The sequence below is a fragment of the Globicephala melas genome, chromosome 16, assembly GCF_963455315.2.
Source record: "Globicephala melas chromosome 16, mGloMel1.2, whole genome shotgun sequence".
NCBI lineage: Eukaryota > Metazoa > Chordata > Mammalia > Artiodactyla > Delphinidae > Globicephala > Globicephala melas.
Window position 1 is genome coordinate 62,466,610 of NC_083329.1, and position 20,109 is coordinate 62,486,718.

At 48.9% G+C, this 20,109-nt stretch overlaps 1 protein-coding gene across 2 annotated transcripts in view; it reads right to left on the minus strand.

Moving 5' to 3' along the window:
- The window catches only part of HK1 (hexokinase 1), a 70,770-nt gene that overhangs the window by 3,816 nt on the left and 46,845 nt on the right, over positions 1-20,109 (minus strand). The window contains exons 8-16 of one of the 2 annotated variants that reach the window (XM_030862435.3): positions 19,862-20,017; positions 16,968-17,201; positions 14,465-14,769; positions 12,722-12,870; positions 12,301-12,420; positions 10,843-10,938; positions 9,020-9,119; positions 4,741-4,924; positions 2,705-2,860 (exon numbers count right to left, since the gene is read on the minus strand). In XM_030862435.3, coding sequence (XP_030718295.2) covers positions 2,705-2,860; positions 4,741-4,924; positions 9,020-9,119; positions 10,843-10,938; positions 12,301-12,420; positions 12,722-12,870; positions 14,465-14,769; positions 16,968-17,201; positions 19,862-20,017 — 1,500 coding nt within the window. The remainder of the gene's footprint in view (positions 1-2,704; positions 2,861-4,740; positions 4,925-9,019; positions 9,120-10,842; positions 10,939-12,300; positions 12,421-12,721; positions 12,871-14,464; positions 14,770-16,967; positions 17,202-19,861; positions 20,018-20,109) is intronic. The other variant, XM_060286741.2, reaches the window with a different exon arrangement.

Genomic DNA, 20,109 nt, shown 5'->3' on the forward strand with positions numbered 1-20,109 from the left:
ACGAAGACCCAACACAGCCAAAAATAAAAATAAATAAAAGAAGTAAATTTTTTTTTTTTTTGTAGGTACGCGGGCCTCTCACTGCTGTGGCCTCTCCCGTTGCGGAGCACAGGCTCCAGATGCGCAGGCTCAGCGGCCATGGCTCACGGGCCCAGCTGCTCCGCGGCATGTGGGATCTTCCCAGACCGGGGCACGAACCCGTGTCCCCTGCATCGGCAGGCGGACTCTCAACCACTGCGCCACCAGGGAAGCCCAATAAACTTTTTTTAAAATTAAAAACACTGGACAATTTGGTAAGAATGGCATCACACTGGTTTAATCTGTGCTCCTCTCTTAGTGAGGATTACTGTTTTTGTTTTTGTTTACTGGCCATATGAACTACCTTATACCAAAACTCTTGTTCTCCTGAGATATTTGTCTCCTTCTCATTAAACTGAAAGAGTTGACAATGACTGATGATGAACACAACAGCAGTGGTAAGAACAGTCAGGCTTTTTTGAGGACTTACTATGTGACACGTGCTTTACATACATCACCTTATTCCTCCTCCTAACAGCCAACTGATCCATGTATGATTATTCCCATTTTAAAGATGCGGAAATTGAAGCTCGGAGAGATCGAGTAACTCACCCAAAGCTCACAGCCAATGGGGTAGAGCAGGTGTCAAGACCAGACCTGCCAAAGCTCTTGCCCACCATGCCATGCTCTGCATCTTGCATATATAATGCAAATGTTTTCCTTAGTTTTCTGTTTGTCTTTTAAGCTTGATGACTGATTTTGTTTTTATCTTATAGAATTATGCAGCTAAATTTGGCATTTTTTTCTTTATGATCTCTTCCTTTGCTATTACACTTGAAAGGACCTTCCCCAGCACTTCACACCCATCAGGATAGCTATTATTAAAAGAAAAACAAAAACAGAAAAGAATAAGTGTTGGCGAAGATGTGGAGAAGTTGGAGCCCTTGTATATACTGTTGGTGGGATGTTAAAATGGTACAGCCACTGTGGAAAACAGGATGGCAGTTCCTCCAAATAAATAAATAAGTAAAATAATTATGTGATTCAGCAATTCCACTTTTTGGTATACATCCCAAAGAATTGAAAGCAGGGACTCGATTGTGTATTTGTACACTCATGTTCATAACAGCATTATTCACAACAGACAACAGGTGGAAGCAACCCAAGTGTCCACGGATGGATGAATGGATAAACAAAATGTAGTGTATACATACAAAGAATTATTCAGCCTTAAAAAGCAAGGAAATTCTGACACATGCTACAACATGGATACACCTTGAAGACATTATGCTAAGTGCAATAAGTCAGGTGTGAAAGGACAAATGCTGTATGATTCCACTTACATGAAGTCACTAGAGGAGTCAAATTCATAGACACAGAAGGTAGAAGGGTGGTTGCCAGGGGCTGGGGGGAGGCAGGAAATGGGGAGTTAGTGTTTAATGGGGACAAAATTTCAGTTTGGGATGATGAAAAAGTTCTAGAGATGGATGGTGACGATGGCTGAACAACAGTGTGAATGTACTTAATGCCACTGAACTGCCCACTTCCAAAATGGTAACGACGGTAAATTTAATGTTATATATATCTACCACAATAAAAAAATGTTAACAAGAAATATTCACTGGGGCTTCCCTGGTAGCGAAGTGGTCGAGAGTCCGCCTGCCGATGCAGGGGACACGGGTTCGTGCCCCGGTCTGGGAGGATCCCACATGCCGCGGAGCGGCTGGGCCCGTGAGCCATGGCCGCTGAGCCTGCGCATGCGGAGCCTGTGCTCCACAACGGGAGAGGCCACAACAGCGAGAGGCCCACGTACCACAAAAAAAAAAAAAAAAAAAGAAATATTCACTGATATTTTCTTCTCATTCTTCTCTGGCTCCTATTTTCCACACTTGGCCCCTGGGTGAACTTAGAATGAGGAGAGAAAGCAGTGGGGAGCTTGGTTCCCTATCATGGTGACCCCCCCGCCGCAGCTGTGAAATGCCATCACTCCACCTGCCCAAGTCCTCCAGGGTCAGTGCCGCAGGGCCCCTGTCTGCAGCTAGCACTTCACCGCGTGGGTTCTGGTGGGCAGTGAGCTCTACCTGAAGGTTACAGACGCAGGCCTGGGCGAAAGCGAGGGGCAGACCCGAGCCGGCCAATGTCAGTGCTGCTATCGTGACCATTCTAAAATGAAGGTGGTTTTTGCTGAGCACTTTTCCACCTCTTCTCATAGCTCACTGTGGGAGATGGCAAAGGCACAGATGAAATGTTCACTCTACATGAGAAAAACAGGAGGAAGACAGAAGCAGCTCGCTGGGGGGCACGGTGGGCGGTGAGCTATGCATCCTAGGCTGCCTTTCAGAGGAAAAGAGGGTGAGGCCAGACCAGGGGTGCTTAGCTCTTCTGGACTCAATGGTCCTTCAATACAAATATCTGTGATGCACCTTTCCTATCCTGGAATGTAACCTACTTACACACAGGATGATTTCAAACAAATTAATATAATGCCCTAACATACAGGATGAATAAAAGGAAATGATTTATAGTAAACTTATGGAACTTCAAAATGCAACTGCTCAGGGCCTACTACTCCAGAGGAAGAACAAAACCCTCCCAAATGGCCAAAATGTTCCCTGTGTTGCCTACTGCCCCCATCACGGCCCCCTGGCCAGGTCCACCTCTAATAGGGAAGGCCCTGCCCTCTCACCTCTCGATCTGAGAGAGATACTTGGTCTGAAAGATGCCCCGAGTCTTCAGCGGCTCAGAGATCTGCCCTCGGAAGAGGAATCCCCTCTTGGTGAAATCTATCAAGATGTTGCGGACGATTTCACCCAGGTACATACCGCTGATCATCTTCTCATACCTGGAACGAGAGGAGGGGACTGGGTGTCTATATGAAGCCTGCGGTCTCACGGTAACCCCGGGCGCCTTACTCTGCCTCATCGGCATCACCAACCCGTGCACCCAGCCCTGTGCTCCCTGGCAGAGGCAGAGCGTGAGACCGGGAAGGACTGAGGAATCCCCAACCCTCCCAGGATCAGACGCAAAAGTACCAGCACCCTGTCTCACTGCTGGACCATCCTCTTCCTCACCTGACTCCCTGCCTTTGCCTGGCGAAACCCCACTCCAGCTCTCAGCTCTCAACTTGCCCAGCACGGCTCCAAGAGGTCTGTCCTCCCCCTGCCTATCTCAGCTCCCATGCACCCTCCCTTCTTCACAGCACACACGGGTCCTCCGCCCCCTGGCACCCCTGCAGCGAAAGCCTCGAGGGGACAGAGAATGTGTGTCTTGCTCAGCTTTGAGTCCCAGGGCCCAGCACAGCTCAGCGTTGCTCTCAGTCAGGGGCTCAATCAATACCTGTAGAACCAGCAAACGGCTTAAAGGAACAAGACAACACAGGGAAAGTTCCCACTAGATTTTTGGAAGGTTTTGCCAAAACCCAGAGTGCTGGTCAAGTACCCACAGAGTGATAAAGCCACACAGGCTGGAGGACCCAGGTGGCCACCACACCCCTGAGGGTCACCTGTTCGTGGGGGCTTTTAATTCCTGTCCTCTCCATGCTCAGGAGCCTCAAGAAATGGCATGGGCTTTAAATGCTTCCATGCACACACCCCATCCCAGTGTCCCCAAGCTGGCACGACTCCACTGGAATGTGGATACTCCAGAAGACTTCGGGTGGTCCACAGGAAAAACATGAACTAGAACTCCTATCATCAGTTCCCATCTAGTCCTTTTCATTCCATCAAGGAGACATCTCCTTGGTGTTGATAAGTTTGATGCTGATATGGCTCTAACCACTTCCAACCGCTACTGAGCTCCCTTATAACAAAGGGGGTCTTCCTGTAGAGCTGTTGGTAGGCACAGTAGCTAGGATTGAAATAACGCTGTTCTACACTATATCCATTTTATGGTAATATTGGTTTTCCTCCCTCATTAAATGTAAGAATACAAGCTGATTTAAAGAAAAACATTAAGCGTAGGTGGTATCTGGAAAATACAAAAATCTTGAGGTCAGCTGGAGAATCACTTATGTTTGGGAGGTATTACCCCCAGCTCTTCATTCTGCTCCTGGGGGCACGGCTTAGACCACCTCGTCTTGGCTACGGCAGAGGATGGCCTGATCCCTGGGAGCTTGAGACAAGGGGTCATTTGTCTCTATGCTGGGAAGGGTGGACACTGCCATCTTGGGGAGGGTCCCTGACACCCGAGCTGCAAAGATCCAATTAGCCACTAGGTGGTGCAGGAGGTCTGCCGTGGGAAAAGGAGGAATTGGTGGTGGCGGGCCTCTGCCTCACCAGTGACGGGGAGCCCCCCACTCCCACTGGCGACGTCCTAATTTCCCTTGCCCTTTAACAACTGCAGGTCAAATGTGTCCTACTAAACAAGGCAAAAACCTGCTGACCAACAGATTTCTATTAGCCTGATGGGGAAGAAACAGAGAGCAATGAGAAGGCCAGAATGTTGCAGGATAAACACGGTCACTGAGAGGAGTGGTGTGGCCACTGCTACCCTGTCCCCAGAGGCACCTGCACAGAACATCAACCCTGGGCCATCTTGTACCATGTGCTGCCACCACCCTCCACCCCTAAGTTCTCTGCTCTCCTTGGGCCAAAAGCCAAGGTCAAGAGTGAACCTGAGGGACCACAGTCTCCAGGCTTTGTGCAAACCCCACTCCTAGAAACTTCTTCCGTTGTAACAGGCAGAATGCCCTCCCATCCCGTCTCCTCCACCAGGTGGGATTACCTTTGCTTCCCAGCGTTTAGAGAATATTCATCCACCAGTTTGTCATAGATCGTTCTGATGTCATCCAGACACCCGTTGTCCCCAAAGGCGCCCCACTCCATGTTGATACACATTTGGCCCTCGTTTCCTGCTAGCGTCTCGACGTTTTTCATTTCTTCCATGTAGCAGGCATTGCTGCCCGTCCCTGGAATACACGAGGAGAGAATGAATGGCCACACCACCATGCTTAGTGGGTAGGGGGACTGCAGATAGACGTGGGGCCTGGGGCTCCACAGAGAGGGGTACATGTTTGAGATGAACAAAGTAATAGCTTCACTTTCCCAATGTCTTCCAGGAAAAATCTCAAAATATAAAGGCAAAATCAGAGTTAAAACTGCCCAGAGCATTTGATTAACTTACTTTATACTAAGACATCAACACCGAGAGCCTCGTGTGTTTACCTGTCCACACAGGGCTCTGTTTATTTTAATACAAGATGGTCTTACAACAAAGGGATGTATTTTCAATGGTAGAAGTTCAGGCAGCATTCAGACTGGAAGGATATTTCTCTATTTCTCTTTCCTTCTCTCTGCACATATACACACACACACATATACTGCATTTATATGTATATACACACATACATATAAAATATTACATGGAGGGGTTGTCTACTACCCCACCATGCATGTCCACTTATCTTTTCTTATCAAACTTGGCCGTGGACTCTGCCTGAATGAACTCTCCTGTGTGTTCCAGAATGAGGCCCACAGTTAGTTCAGGGAAGGACAGTGTCCTGAGCACCTCAACGGTGCCCTTCTAAAGCAATGGCTCCTCACCATTTTGGTATCACAGATCTCTTTGAGATTCTGATGATTCTCCTGAGAAAAGGGATGTTTCCCTGAGTGCACCCCTACACTGTATACACACAAACAGACAAACGGCTTCCAGGGGACCAGGAGCCTCTGATCTCCATCCCTGACCTCCCCAGGGCAGGGCTAGTCAGACTGTGGCCCCCCAAGGACTAGGGCTGGACCACAAACTGTTTGCTGTTCTCGACTAGGAGTAGTTAGGTACAGATGCTGAGAGGAAGCGTTCTAAAACTTTCACAGCAGATTTAACAGCCAGACATCCAAACTTGTGGTCACTGGCCTCGTCTCAGTGAATGGACGGGAAATTTAAAAACCAGTCAACTAACCAAGGAGTCTCTCACACAGATACTTTAACATACACCTGAATCCCCTGAGGAGCTGTTAAGATGGATTTTCTGATTCAGGAGGTCTGGGGTGAGGCCTAAGACCTTGCATTTCTAACACACTCGCAGGTGGCCAGGGATTACACTTGCAGCCGCAAGGCCCTCGAGCACCGTGGACACACCCTGGGTGGGAGACAGAGGTCGATGGATTTTCAACATCCTTAAGGGACACAAGGACACCTCTACCAGCTAGACAAGTGGGCTCTGGCTGTTTTATGCCCTTTAAAGAAACTTAAGTAGAATTCACAGATGCTTCTGACTGTGTAATTGTAAGCAGATAGGGTAGGGGGTCTCCAGAGAAAGACAAACAGGCATGACTCTCTTGATATAAGAGGAGCCATTTTGGCCTAAACCATTTTGTGGTCTAAGCCTGGCCACAATGCTTGCTCTTGAACAGGTCTCAGTAATAATGATTTGAAGGGAACGAAAGGACCAACTGTTACCAGGCATGAGAAGTAACAATAGCAAAGATCATAAATCAGTTGTAAAGACTCCTAGCTCTGTTTCAGTGGTAAAGATTAGCCTGAAGCACTTTCTTGAGCTGTTTTGCAGAATTTAAACCCCCGCTGGGCACTCAACCACCAGATCAAGTGTAACCTAAGGGATGGTGATGTTGACCTTTCCTGACCCTCGTGACTTAAATCAACTGAAGCCTGGACTCTGTCAACCTCTGCCCCAATTCTATACTGAATTCTCCCCTGCCCAAGCCCCTTCATGAATATGCACGTACCCTTAGCTTAAAACTTCCCCAATTTTTCTGTTTGAGGAGACACTGCTTTGGGAAAGATCCCCAGTGTTCTCTTTACTTGCTGCAAGTAATAAATCCTTCCTTCTGATCTTTGGTTTGGTTGTGTCCTTTGGCTCGACACCCACCAAGAAGCCAACCCAGTTTTCGGGTAACATAACTGGATTATTTTTGTTTTCTCGACTCCCTTTCACCCAAAGTGTAAAACTGAGGGAAGAGGAGCCCCAGAAATGGAAGGGGTGCAAAGAAAGCCAAAACGTGTAAATTATACTTCTTGCTCATGGGCGTTCTGAGCAGAGATCAACTGATGACAGAGGGAAAGAGTGACTCTGAAGGCAGCGGGAGAACCCCCTACCCCCACCCCCCACCTCCGGACCCCCGGCATTTGCGGGCCTGACCTCTGGCCAGGAAGGTGAGGTCAGGCCCAAGCAGAGAAAGTGCTGTGTCACTCTAGCTTTGCATTTCACACCTAAGCCCATTCATAAGCAGAAGGAAGGGAGGGGCCGGGTGGAGAAAGAAAGCTTTGCAAAAGAAAGGAAGAAACAAAGAGCCCCAAAGCCAGGCCCCAAACGACATTTACCTGGGGCTGCTCCCTAGCTTTTTAAAATTTCTACAGGAGCCAAAAGTGGTTTAACAAATGAAAAGGGCTTCCTGGCACCAGGAAGGCAGCCTGCTGGGGCCTTCGCCCAATCTCCCAGGTCCACGCAGCAGGCTGCTTGCTGACTCTCTCCGCCCAGGGATGCTCTGCAGGTGTTAGCTAAGAAACCGGGCCTTTTCCCAGCATCCCTGACATTAGGAACAGCATCAGTTAGGCAAATGTTTTTCTTGTAGCCTAAAATCAAGATGCTTCTGGAATCTTGTGCTCTCAAGGCCCAGACCCCTACTGTGCTTCGATTATAAGGGAACAACCTGCAAAGCCAGATAATCCCTCTGCCTCTAACCGAGCAGGACCCTATGGGGCCTTCCCGGGACAGACCCCTCTCCCATATCCTCTACTTTAGCTCCTCTCTGAAGTACCTAGATAATAGTGTCTGATGCACATTCCCTAAGTTGTTTTACTGATGCTAAAACCCCCACCAAATGGAAGATATTAGCTACTTGATGACCTTGAGAACATAGCCCCAGGCCTGCTGGAGCCTAAGGACTGTTAATGTTAACCCGTGACACCGTCCTGTTACCTCACCATCAACCAATCAGAGAATTGTGCAGGAGCTGATCACAGACCCTGAGATGCCCCTCCCTCACCTGGCCTTTAAAAAGGCTGTGCTGGGGGCTTCCCTGGTGGCGCAGCGGTTGAGAATCTGCCTGCTAATGCAGGGGACACGGGTTTCGAGCCCTGGTCTGGGAGGATCCCACATGCCGCGCAGCGACTAAGCCCGTGCGCCACAACTACTGAGCCTGCGCGTCCGGAGCCTGTGCCTCGCGACAAGAGAGACCGCGATAGTGAGAGGCCTGCGCACCGTGATGAAGAGTGGCCCCCGGTCAATGCAACTAGAGGAAGCCCTCGCACAGAAACGAAGACCCAGCACAGCCAAAATAAAAATAAATAAAAGGGCCGTGCTGAACTGTATGGAGGAGTTCGGGCTTCCTGAGCGTTGGCTGTCCTGGACTCCTTGTATGGCGCCTCACAATAAACGCTGCCCTTTCAGTCCTGTGCCTCTTTGTCTATCCCCGCTCCCCCCAGCAAAAAACCAAAAACATAACAAAACATAAAAAATGCTGCACTCTTCCTTCACCACAACCCAGTGTCAGTAGATTGGCTTTACTGTGCACAGGTGAGCAGACCCAGGTTTTGGCTCAGTAATATGCCTCCCACTTCAGCAGCTGGGATCATTGGTGCTAAAGGCCAAATGGCGCCCAGACTGCCCTCGGGCCCTTCTCCACAGTCAGGAGAAGAGGAGGCTTGCTTTCTTCCCAGCCACAGGCCCCGGCCCCGCAACACCTGCCCGGGTCCCTCCCTACAAGCCCTGCTGACGAGGCCAGCTCCAAGCACTCCCACCCTGTCCGCCGGGGGGCCGGGGCCGTGTGAGCCACCTGGGGGCAGCACTCCTGGAGAGCTCCGTTCCTGCTGACAATCTGCTTACAGTCAACTGGAAGCCTCTTGGGCTGGGTGTTGGGAGGGGAAACCCCTGGACAGCCCTGCAGCCTCAGGCCATGATGAAACTCTGGAGGTGGGTTAAGGGGACAGTGCTGACAGATATACTGTCTCACACCGAGGGCTGAACTGTTGGCTCAGGGCCCCACAGAACAGGAAAACCCAGCCTACCCTGCCCCAGAAAAAGACCTTCCAGGACACCCACCTACGATGAGTCCAACCTCGCAGGTGGGCTCCTCATAAGCACAGGTCATCATGGTGCCCACCGTGTCATTGACCACAGCCACCACGTCCAAGTCAAATTCCTTTGGAAAGAAAGAGACACAGGTTTAGCTTTAGGGGAGGGACAGCGCTGCCCGGCTTGAGTTCTGCAGGGTCACTCTGCTGCACTGCAGTCAGAAAGCTGCTGGTGCGTCATCTGAAATAGTTTCCTTACCAGCCTGTGAAAGGTAATGAAATGCTTCTTCACTAAACATCTACTATTACTGATGTATCTGACGCTTGAGCGCTGAAGAAAGGAAGTATTCTACCCATTTCACAGATGGCCATGAGTCCTAGAGAGGCAGCCCAGTGGGCACTGTGGAATGGAGAAGAGACAAGGGACAATGGCGAAGTAACTCTTTCTCTTGGCAGGTTAAAGTATTATAGCCTTTCAGAGGGCAAAATGGAAGTACCAAATCTATGTCTCAGAATCTGTTCTTCGGAGACAAGCATACAGGTGCACAAAGGCACATCCAAGGGTATCTGCGTGACTTATGCGAGCCAGAAGGAGAAACAACCCAAATCTAGATCAAAAGGGGCATGTAAGGCCTGGTTCGGGCAAACTCTGGAATTCTGCACAGCCAAGAAAGTGAATGAGGCTGGCCTCTAGGTAGTGACACGAAAGACTCCTATTTCATAGCAAGTGAAAAAAGCCAGCTGTAATATAGTATACACGGTATGACTCCCATTTTTTAAATGTGTGTACGTTGGTATATGCATGGAAAGTACCTTGGAAGAACAATGAGATTAAGAGTTGTGAAATGGGCAAAAAGAGGGCATCAGGTTTCTTTTCAAAGAAATATTAGCTGTCGTCTAGCACCCTCTTCCAGGAACAATCGATCCCTCTTCCAACCCATATATTTCAGCCTCCCTGACTGCTTGTGTATATTAATTAATCTGCTCTTCTGAACTGGAGACACTTGAACGGACCTTTTTTTTTTTTTTAACTTCTGATTCCCTCATTAATTAATGAGTTAAATAAAAACTTCGGAATTTTTCATTTTATATTTTGTCAGTCAATGTCCTCCAGCCAAAGACCACCAGAAACATACCCACAGTGGAAAAACCTGCACTTCCTGACTGGTTGGTTGCAACACAGGCAAACACATCCCATGGTGCGTGCCAGAAAGTACTAGAAAGCACAGTTATAGGATCTGAGCCTGTGCTGGTGGTTTTAGGGAGGGTTCTAAGAAGTGGGGTTTTGCTCAGGACTGGATGCTGTCAGGAAGCAGGGCCATCTCTGAGCACGTGCCAAGTTCTGCCATGATGACGCAGCGCTTCCTGCTCATTTGATTCCATCGCGGTCGCAAGGGGGCTGTGATGACGGCTGTGCTCTGCGGCAGTGCCCGGCTGTGCCCCCCTGCCAGGGGCTGCTTTTCCCTTTTTCAAGCTGGAGGAGAGCCATGATTTTACATTCCTTAAACTATCCTTTAATAACACAAAACTGTTCTGCTCTCTTTTATTGCCATCAGTTGGGGAAACCTTAATATCCTTGTCACAGGGTTCTGTATCGTATGAATTCTTTGTATTTTTATTTTTGCGATACGCGGGCCTCTCACTGTTGTGGCCTCTTCCGTTGCGGAGCACAGGCTCTGGACGCGCATGCTCAGCGGCCATGGCTCACGGGCCCAGCTGCTCTGCGGCATGTGGGATCCTCCCGGACCGGGGCACGAACCCGTGTCCCCTGCATCGGCAGGCAGACTCTCAACCACTGCGCCACCAGGGAAGCCCACGAAAGATTTTTAAAAACATCCTTTTAATAGTTACCTCTCTCCTTTTTACCGCATCCCTCAGTAAGGTCGCTACATCCTGCCCCACGCAATCAGTTGCCTTAAAACCTTTCGTCCAGGTGATCAAGATTCCCTGCAATAGGAAGGGTAGTGGGAGAGTCCTGTGTCATTAATCCTTCTGGGCAGAATACAAAATTCCACCCCCTCCTTCCGGAGTAAACACCTGCTAAGAATTTATAGTGAGACGATGCTGGAACATCTTAAGCATAAACCAATAAAATACAAAGAGTCCTCCGCAGGCCTGCCCCCTCTCACTGTCCTCACAGTGGTCTGGTCTGTAATCCCCACTTCACAGATGGAGAAACTGAGGCATAGAAAGTTAATGGTGCTGCCCGTGGTATAACCAACTAGCTCCTCTGAAGAACAGTCTGCCAAAAACATAAGTGGAGAAATGCAAATTTTTAGGAACACTGTTACTACCTAAAGTAAACTTTAGGTTTGATTGGAGTGTAGTGTATACACTTGCTGGGTGTGTCCTCACTATGATGACGGCATAAGTGAACGGCTTGTAAAAACCACCAGACCTTTTCAAAACTGCAAAACCAAGTTTACATGGATCCACCCGTTGAGATCTGAAGGAGTTATTAAGAGGGAAAAAGACCCGAGTCAGCACCGTGTCTGGATTAACTGGCTTCTAGAGGCAGGTGGCCCTGCCCAGCTTGCCAAGTGCTGCCAATCATGTGCCTCAAACCCTGGCCTAAGGTCCCGTGTGATGTGATGCCAACATCGGGGCCTGCTCCCTGGCCATACCTCTACCTGTGAAAACACAGAGAATGGGTCTCGCCTGCATGATTCTGCACAACCGCTCCCTTCCACACAGAACGTCCCCCCGGGCCTGCCAACACCCCTAAGCATGGTGCCGGTGTTGTTGGAGTAGGCTGAGATGCTCCACTAGACTGGCGGCTTCCTGAGGGCAGGAACTGTGTGGCCAGCTCGTGGTCCTCAGCAGGTGCTCAAGCCCTGACCTTGAGCCCTGGTTCATTCCATTTATTGAATAAACAGTTATTAAGCATCTTCTCTGATAGCACACTGTGCTAGGGCCTGTGGGGAACACAGGTCCTCGGCTCAAGGAGCATACAACGTCGCAGAAAAGAGAGACACCAAAGATCACTAAAAACTGTGTAAGAAGTGCTATAACCAGGCAACATGAGAGGAAACAGGGAACACTCACGAGGGTGAGATTCTTTTTGCCTGGAGGACCAGAAGGCTTCCCAGAAGAGGTGAATTCTTTAAATGATAAGATAAAAGAAGAGTAGAGTCTTAAGATGTGCTGGAGGGTGTGGCGTAAGACCTGGGTCAACCCACTGTGACAGCTAAACTGTCCCAGAATCGAGGGAGGACACAGAGGCTGGAGGAGGCTTCAAGAGCTGACCCACACTGGCCAAGGGACAGTCAGCACCGCCCGGTGTCTGATGCCTGGAAAAAGGAGACTCACCGCATCCAAGCTCGTCTGCTTGCAGGGAAACGAAAACGTGAAGCCCAGAGGCATTCTGGGGCCCTTGATGCCCATGTAGTCCAGGAAGTCAGAGATGCAAGAAACGATGTGGTCAAACAGCTTTAGGAGAAAGGAAGGGCTTACTCATGTATCCTCTAGTTTCACACCTTCAGTGCATACATACAAGTACACACACATACACACCCGCCCCCGACACATGCAGAGCAAGCCCCCCTCCCTAGTATCTTCCCAGCCCCTGAGCATCCTAAGCCCAGCATGGCTGAATGTACCTGATGCTTTCGGGCCACACAGACACAACTGCACAGCAGCATGTATCACATGCAGGTTCTGGGGCCCGATGCCACTGGCCAGGTCTGTGACGCACATATGCCACGGTGGTATAAAAGCAAACCTGTCTCACCTCTTCCCCAGTGCCCTGCATGATTTCCGTGGGAATGGCGTAGATCTTGTTGTGCATTTCCACTGTTCTCTTTTTCCCACTACGAATTTTCACCAGCAAGACGCGGAAATTCGTTCCTCCAAGATCCAGGGCCAGGAAGTCACCGTGCTCTGTTGTGGTCAAGAACATAAAGAAGGTCAAGAAGAGTTAGTATTGCCTCCTGGCAGCCAGTAGCCCCAAGACGTCAGACTTTCAAGGGAGGAGGCCGCATATTAAATATAGGGGAGAAGCTGTTAAGTCTTCCCTCAGCACACAGCCCAGGCTCAGAGAGGGTGGGCACCAACTCATGACCACCGCAGCCTCTGAGCCACACTAGAAGGACAAAAGGCCCCATAGATGAAGCACCTGTCACAGTAAACAAATAGATTTTACCAGGCTACTAAAAAGCTTGGCAACGATGACCTGATCTTAGGGAACCTCATATAAAAATTAATAATATATGTCAATGTGTAGAGTGTTACAAAAATGGCCACAACCATTCCTCCCTGTACGCAGGCTTCTTTGCAAAGTGACTTTGCAGTTCTTCCCGTCAAAAGATGGAATCTGGGCTTCCCTGGTGGCACAGTGGTTGAGAGTCCACCTGCCGATGCAGGGGACACGGGTTCGTGCCCCGGTCCGGGAAGATCCCACATGCCGCGGAGCGTCTGGGCCCGTGAGCCGCGGCCGCTGAGCCTGCGCGTCCGGAGCTTGTGCTCCGCAACAGGAGAGGCCACAACAGTGAGAGGCCCGTGTACCGCAAAAAAAAAAAAAAAAAAAAATCTATTTCCGCCTCCCCTTGGATCTGGCCTGGCCTTATAACTTGCTTTGGCCAACAGAGTGTGGCAGAAGCGGAGCTGAGCCAGCCCCAGCCTAGGCCTCCAAGAGGCTTTGAGGTCTCCCTCTCCCTCGTGGACCCTGCTGTTACCATGTGAACAAGCCCGGCGGCCCGCTGGAGGATGAGACACGTGGCCAGGCACTCCTACACCCCAGCTGACAGACAAATGCTGGACATGTAAGGGAGAGCCTCCCAGGGGCTGCAGATGCATGAATGAAAGTTCAGCCAAGCCTGGCCCAGAGGAGCAACAATAAGTTGCTGACCCAGGGTCCCCTGAGCCACAATAAGTGGTTGCTGTTTAAAGCCACTAAGTTTCACGGTGGTTTATAATGCAAGAGTAAGTAGCTTACACAGAGGACATACTCGTATCACAAACAGTCATCAGCATCCCCCCAGTGCTCAGCTCCAACAGGACCAGCAAGGTCAGCAGTACGGGGTTGGACGCTGAGCTCCAACCTACCCGGGTATAACAATGCCCAGGCCTCTGTGTGCCTCTCCACCAGGACCTAGGAAGGGGCAGTGAGTGTTTATCCTTCTTCTACTTTCCTGTGTTTATCAGAGGCCCTATAGCAATCTCAGTGCTTCGGGATCTGCCCAGCTCTGTTCTCTTAAGAACACTTTCTAATTCTGAACAGGGCTGTGGTTTTAGAGACAGCGCCTGCCTGGGAGGCTGGACCAGGGGAAATAGACTGCCTTGAGTCACACACACGGCAAGTCGGTGGTAAAAATGGAAGACAGAGGTTTGAGTGAGTTTGTAGCTCTTGCCAAAATCATGCCACCCCAGTGTAGAGCATCCACTGGAGAAGCCAACCACCCTGCAGCCCCACCGTGACTCAGCCACTGGTATGAGACGCGGGAGGGGCGTGTCAGCCCCCAACAGAGGTCCTCACCTGTCCCATCGGGAGTGCTCCGGACAAAGGAGGGCAGCATCTTGACGACGGCCTTGTCATGCGTCTGCTTGCCCAGCCCCAACTCCATCTCGGCCCGCATCCTCCTTTTCACCTCCAGCAGCGTATCCTTGGTGAGACTGAAGTGGGCCAGGGTCTCCTCTATCTGCCGGTGCTGCTCAGCCAGGCGGTAGGCCACCGCAGTCACCATGGCAGCCCCCTTGCCGCTGCCACTCTCCGAGAGGAGGAAACGCACATCGCAGTCGGGCACCAAGCGCCTCAGGGTCTTGTGGAAACGCCGGGAATACCTGGGGTGTGGAGGCCACAATAGCCGACTGAGCCGGACTGTAGGGACCTCCAGGACCCCTTTCTTTCTTCTTGTACACCTTAATTCCATTTTCTACACTTGCTTTCCGCATTACTCCAGTCACACAACACATCCACTGTAGAAAAGTTACCAAATGCAGACAGGTAAAAAGGGGAAACTGAAATCACCCACAGTGACACATAAAAAGAGAGGGCTCTCATTGTTACATGAGTATCGAGGGACTTCCCTGGTGGTCCAGTGGTTAGGACTCTGCACTTCCACTGCAGGGGACCACAGGTTTGATCCGTGGTGAGGGAACTAAGATCCCACACGCCACGAGGCCAAAACAAACAAAAAAAAGAATATCAAATACAGAAAATTCAGGGTCCACAAAAATGTTGTCTACCATGACAAGAAGATAATACAGCACAGTGGTCAAGAAACAACCCAAAAGAGCCCAGCGTTTAAAAGTCAGACCAGGAGATAGGGTGAGTGTCCCCACTTCCGTACCAGGGGGCCTTGTTTCGTTACTTAACCTTGGAGTCAATGTGGATGACAGCATCTGGCTGACAGTGATGTGGTGGGAACTCAGTGAGTTCATCACATCTTCGATGAATAACTGGCGCTGAGCAAGGGCTCAATCAAGCAAGAATCTCTCTTGTTTTCCATTTTCACTTGGCCCTTTCCCTCAGCCCCCAAGACTAGGGATATTTTTTAGTGGTTAGAAGAGGACTTTAGGACAGGACTCAGTGAGACACAGAACTTTCTCCAGGTCTGAGGTCTGTTATAAGTATGGAAGGCTGCCTGCCATGGGAAACTGGGAAACCGGAACCTCAAAATGTTAACAGCGGTCAACTCCAGGGGATGGGGTTAACAATGACTTCTATTCTCTTTGTAATTTTCTGAACTACCTGAAGTTTCTATACCAAAAATATTTTATTCCTGAAATAATCAGTATTTAATCAAAGTTATTTTTTAAAATGTGATGTTGCAGATGACAGAGTTCTAGAGATGACTGGTGTTAAGGATCAAGGGATCGATCCACGAAGAAGACATAACAATTGTAAATATTTATGCACCCAACACAGGAGCACCTCAATACATAAGGCAAATACTAGAGATGACTGGTGGTGATGCCTGCACAACAGTGTGAAGGTACTTAAATTTACTGAACTGTACACTCAAAAGATGTCTAAGATGATAAATTTTATATTATGCGTATTTTACCGCAAGTAGAAAATTATTTTAATGTGATGTAAATCCCTAAGCTGTCTTGTCCAAAAATTAGCCAAGAAATTAAAAAAAAAAAAAAAAAAGATGGCTAATTGCATTATCAAGAATTTGACAAAAACTCTAAGAATATAAAGAAATAAAATTATGAACCTGGCAGATAATAGCAGCTAACTAGCTCAAACCCTATCCCCTCAGCAACACTGAACTATTTCAGTTTAAGTCAATCCTTATTTAACTGTTACTAGAACTGGGTACGAAGGCACAGTATCTGCAAGGCCACTTCACAGGCACATTGTATATACAATGGGAGAAATACCTGAGATCCTGTACAAAAAAATCACGTCGCAGGCAGTTCTTGTTAAAATTCGGAACATGAAGACTTAGAATTCACCTTTAGCCTTTTTAATAGATTCAGGCCATGTCCTTAGTGGCCACAGAAGGCTTTTGACACTAAGGCGTCCAATAGACAAGAAGGCAGCATCAATGGGGACCACTTAACAACTTAATCCCTCTCTGTATCTCAGATGCAAAGCATCAACAAGTTACCCATTTTTAAAAAGTACTATCTGAGGGTTTGAGGGGCTTTAGAAACTCATCAGAGCTTCTAAAATAGGAATGTGGGCACTACACCTATGACCCGAGCTACAGTGAGGATGAAGGTCCCTGATGAAATGCAGACAAGCAAGAGAATTCAAGATACAGACATATTCCACCCAGTGCTCCTGGCAGCTATAGAAATCTCTACCAAGACTTACGAAATGAGGAGAGATGACAGTGCAGTGCAGAAGCAACACCAGGGCTGAGGGCTGGATACTTCCCCAGGTGGGCAACTCTGACCTTTCTGCCCAGAACTACGTATTATCTTGTCTGCCAGAAACCTTCACTGGGTGCAAAAGTCTGCCCTCTGGAGAAAGTCCTTAGCTCAGGCGGGTATTGAGTGCCAATTATAGCAAAGGGCAGACTCACTGTGGGTGCGTCTTGTAAAGAGACCCGTCGACACCAACCGTGGTCCGCAGCCTGGGTGTGCTCTTGTTATCTCGAAGACGATTCAGGATGGCGCCCAGCGTCGCAGCCACTAGGTTGGCAGAGCGGAACGAGACAATGGTGCACACGTGCTGGACCGAAATACAGTCGTCATCAGATGGCTCCACTCCCAGGCGGGTCAGGATTTCTCTGGCGTTGTGGAGGCCTTCCTTATTCCTGTGAGGTCAGAGGCCAATACTTGTGAGTTAAGGACCACAGCAGGCAGTGCAAAGCACTGAGGTTTGAAGGTCCTGGAGAGGTGAACTCACCGTTCACCATGTGTGTACGACATGGGATGAAGGCAGTCAAATGCCTGAGAAGAGCCTGAGAAAGGGTCTCCTCCATAAGAAGTCAGGAGGCAGCGAGAGGAAAAACTGTACTAGGCTGGGTTATGCCATGTCAGACAAACGGAGAGAAGTGAACAAGCCAGACCACCTGGGCCCTGAACAGGTGGAGAAATAGGTGCTTCCACCCCAGGGCTCAGTGCCCAGGAGGCCTGGGGGAAATCTCCTGCTCTTTGGGTCTGTGAGTTGCCCCTGCATTCTTACACATTCTTCCTTGATGTCTTCCAGTCAAATTTTAATTCGCTGCATACATACATTCTTTGTATATCTTTTGCTGGATTCACTCCAGTGTATAGTTTTATTACTATTGTAGATGTGGTCTTTAAAAAAGAAAAGAAGATATATATATTCTTTATACACACACACACACACACACACACACATATTTTAAATACACCATATTAAGGTAAAATGTTAACAGTGGGGAAAACTGGGTGAGGGATATGTACTATCTTTGTAATTTTTCTGTAAGTCTAAAAATATTCTAAAATAAAAGATTTTAAAATATATACATATTTTAATTACTGTCAATATATAGAAATATAATTTTTGTATCTTATCTCCAGATATCTTCCTAACCTCTCCTGTTATTCTAATCACTTGTCTAGATATTTTTGGTGTTCCATACAAACAAATACGATCTGCAAATAATGACAGTTTTACTTCCTCTGTTTTTGATTCTTATGCCTTTAATTTCTTTTTCTTTCCTAAAAAAAATTTGGCTAAGGCTCCAGGACAATGCGGAATAGAAACAGGCGATACTGTCTTGCTCCTGATTTTAAAGAGAATGCTTCCAACATCTGCACTGGTAAGATGTTATTTTTGAGATAGACTTTACTACAATATAGATGCCTTCTTGAGCTAGTTCAAGTGGGTTTTGTTTCTTGGTAACCTAAGAGCCAACACCAGAAACAGGCCCAGAGGAAGGCAGGCATTTCCTGACTTTGTCAATGATTCTGAAGACAAACCATGAGCCTCTTTCTCCCTCCCCTCCCAACAGTTGACCAGGTGACTTGAGAACAGAGATGACTGGAAACTCAGTAGTGTGCCTCCCTATGGACTGTAGCTCTGTACCAATTGCTCCTAAAGGAGAGATCCTAGGACAAATGCCAGGACTCGGATGGGAAATAAGAGTAAGTTCAGATAAACCCCTCTCCACTTACATTATAGCCAGAGCTATGATGCCACTGGCTCTGAATTTCTAGGACCACAGCAGGGGCAGTGGGATGACCGCCTCGTGTGGAAATGAAAGGGCATTTCTGGCACCAAGCTAGCCCTATCCTTAAACAGGTGGCCATGGGCTTCCCTGGTGGTGCAGTGGTTGAGAATCCGCCTGCCGATGCAGGGAACACGGGTTCGTGCCCCAGTCCGGGAAGATCCCACATGCCGCGGAGCGGCTGGGCCCGTGAGCCATGGCCGCTGAGCCTGTGCGTCCAGAGCCTGTGCTCCGCAACGGGAGAGGCCACAACAGTGAGAGGCCCGCGTACCGCAAAAAAAAGAAAAAAAAACAGGTGGCCTTACACGGCTACGTGGAGTCTCCTGAACCAGGAATAGAATCTAGTGGCGCACGGAACTGGCCACAGGACAGGAGCCCTTCAAATGTGGAGCCGCCTGACTACACCAAACTGCCTGGCATCAAGTTCACCCAAGGCCTGCAAATAACAGTTGAGACAGAGAAGTCTGGGTTTCTTATGTTGAGGACAAAAGGTAGCAGCCAGGGGGCTGGCTGGACTATCCTTCTATGTCTATCTGTCCTATCTCATCTGTTAACCAATGTTTCTCAAATTTGTGCCAGGGAACACCTGTGGCGGTGAACAAGTGAGAGAATGTGGGGGCCGAGACAGAGTGGGGAGGGAGGAGGCAGAGGGTGTTTCAGGCACAAGGGAAATTTGGGAAATGACCAGTTAACCAAGGTGAACTGGGTTTTCTTTAATATGCTAATGAATACTGTACTTCTCTAAGTATTTTCCAATCCTATTGGTTACAGAACCCTTTTTTCAGGGAACACCTAATGATCTTGAGGTCACTATGTTTCCCTGGAACATTGTCTGGAGAAGGTCCCGATATCCCAAGGGGGAATTAACCGAACCTGGGCTCAGTCAGCTCCTGTTCACCAACAGGATTCTAATCAGGCAGAGGTGTGTGTGTGTGTGTGTGTGTGTGTGTGTGTGTGTTGTGTGTGTGTGTGTTGTGTGTGTGTGTGTGTGTGTGTGTGTGTGTGTGTGTGTGTGTGTGGTGCAGAGTGAAGAAGAGGCTACTTTCATAACTAAACCATCCACAAAGGATTTGCTGCTAACTAAATGGCTCTTTAATGCCACCAGGTGCCCTCAGGGAGAGCAGCCCAGGATGCGTGAGCTAAGAGAGAGGGGAGACTAGCCCAGAAAGCCCTCACACTCTTGAGAAGCCCAGCAAACCAGGACTTAAGTGGTAACAAGGGGCCTGTCGTTCTTCTCTGCCCCGCACCCCCAGAAAGCCTTGAGGGGAGGCACCTACTTTTCAATGGCTGACACGTCACTGGTGTTAAACTTCCCTCTGGTGAGCAGCTCCGGGGTGATCCGCCCTTCAAATAAAAGGCCCTCCTTGGCCATCTTGACCAGGATCAATCGGACCAGCTCGCCCATGTACATGCCACTGACCATCTTCTCAAACCTGCAGGAGAAAAGCGCCCAGACACTTGTCAGTCATTCTTACGTACCCACCAGTGGGTCAGCTCTTAAAGGGTGAGAGAGACACAAAAGGAG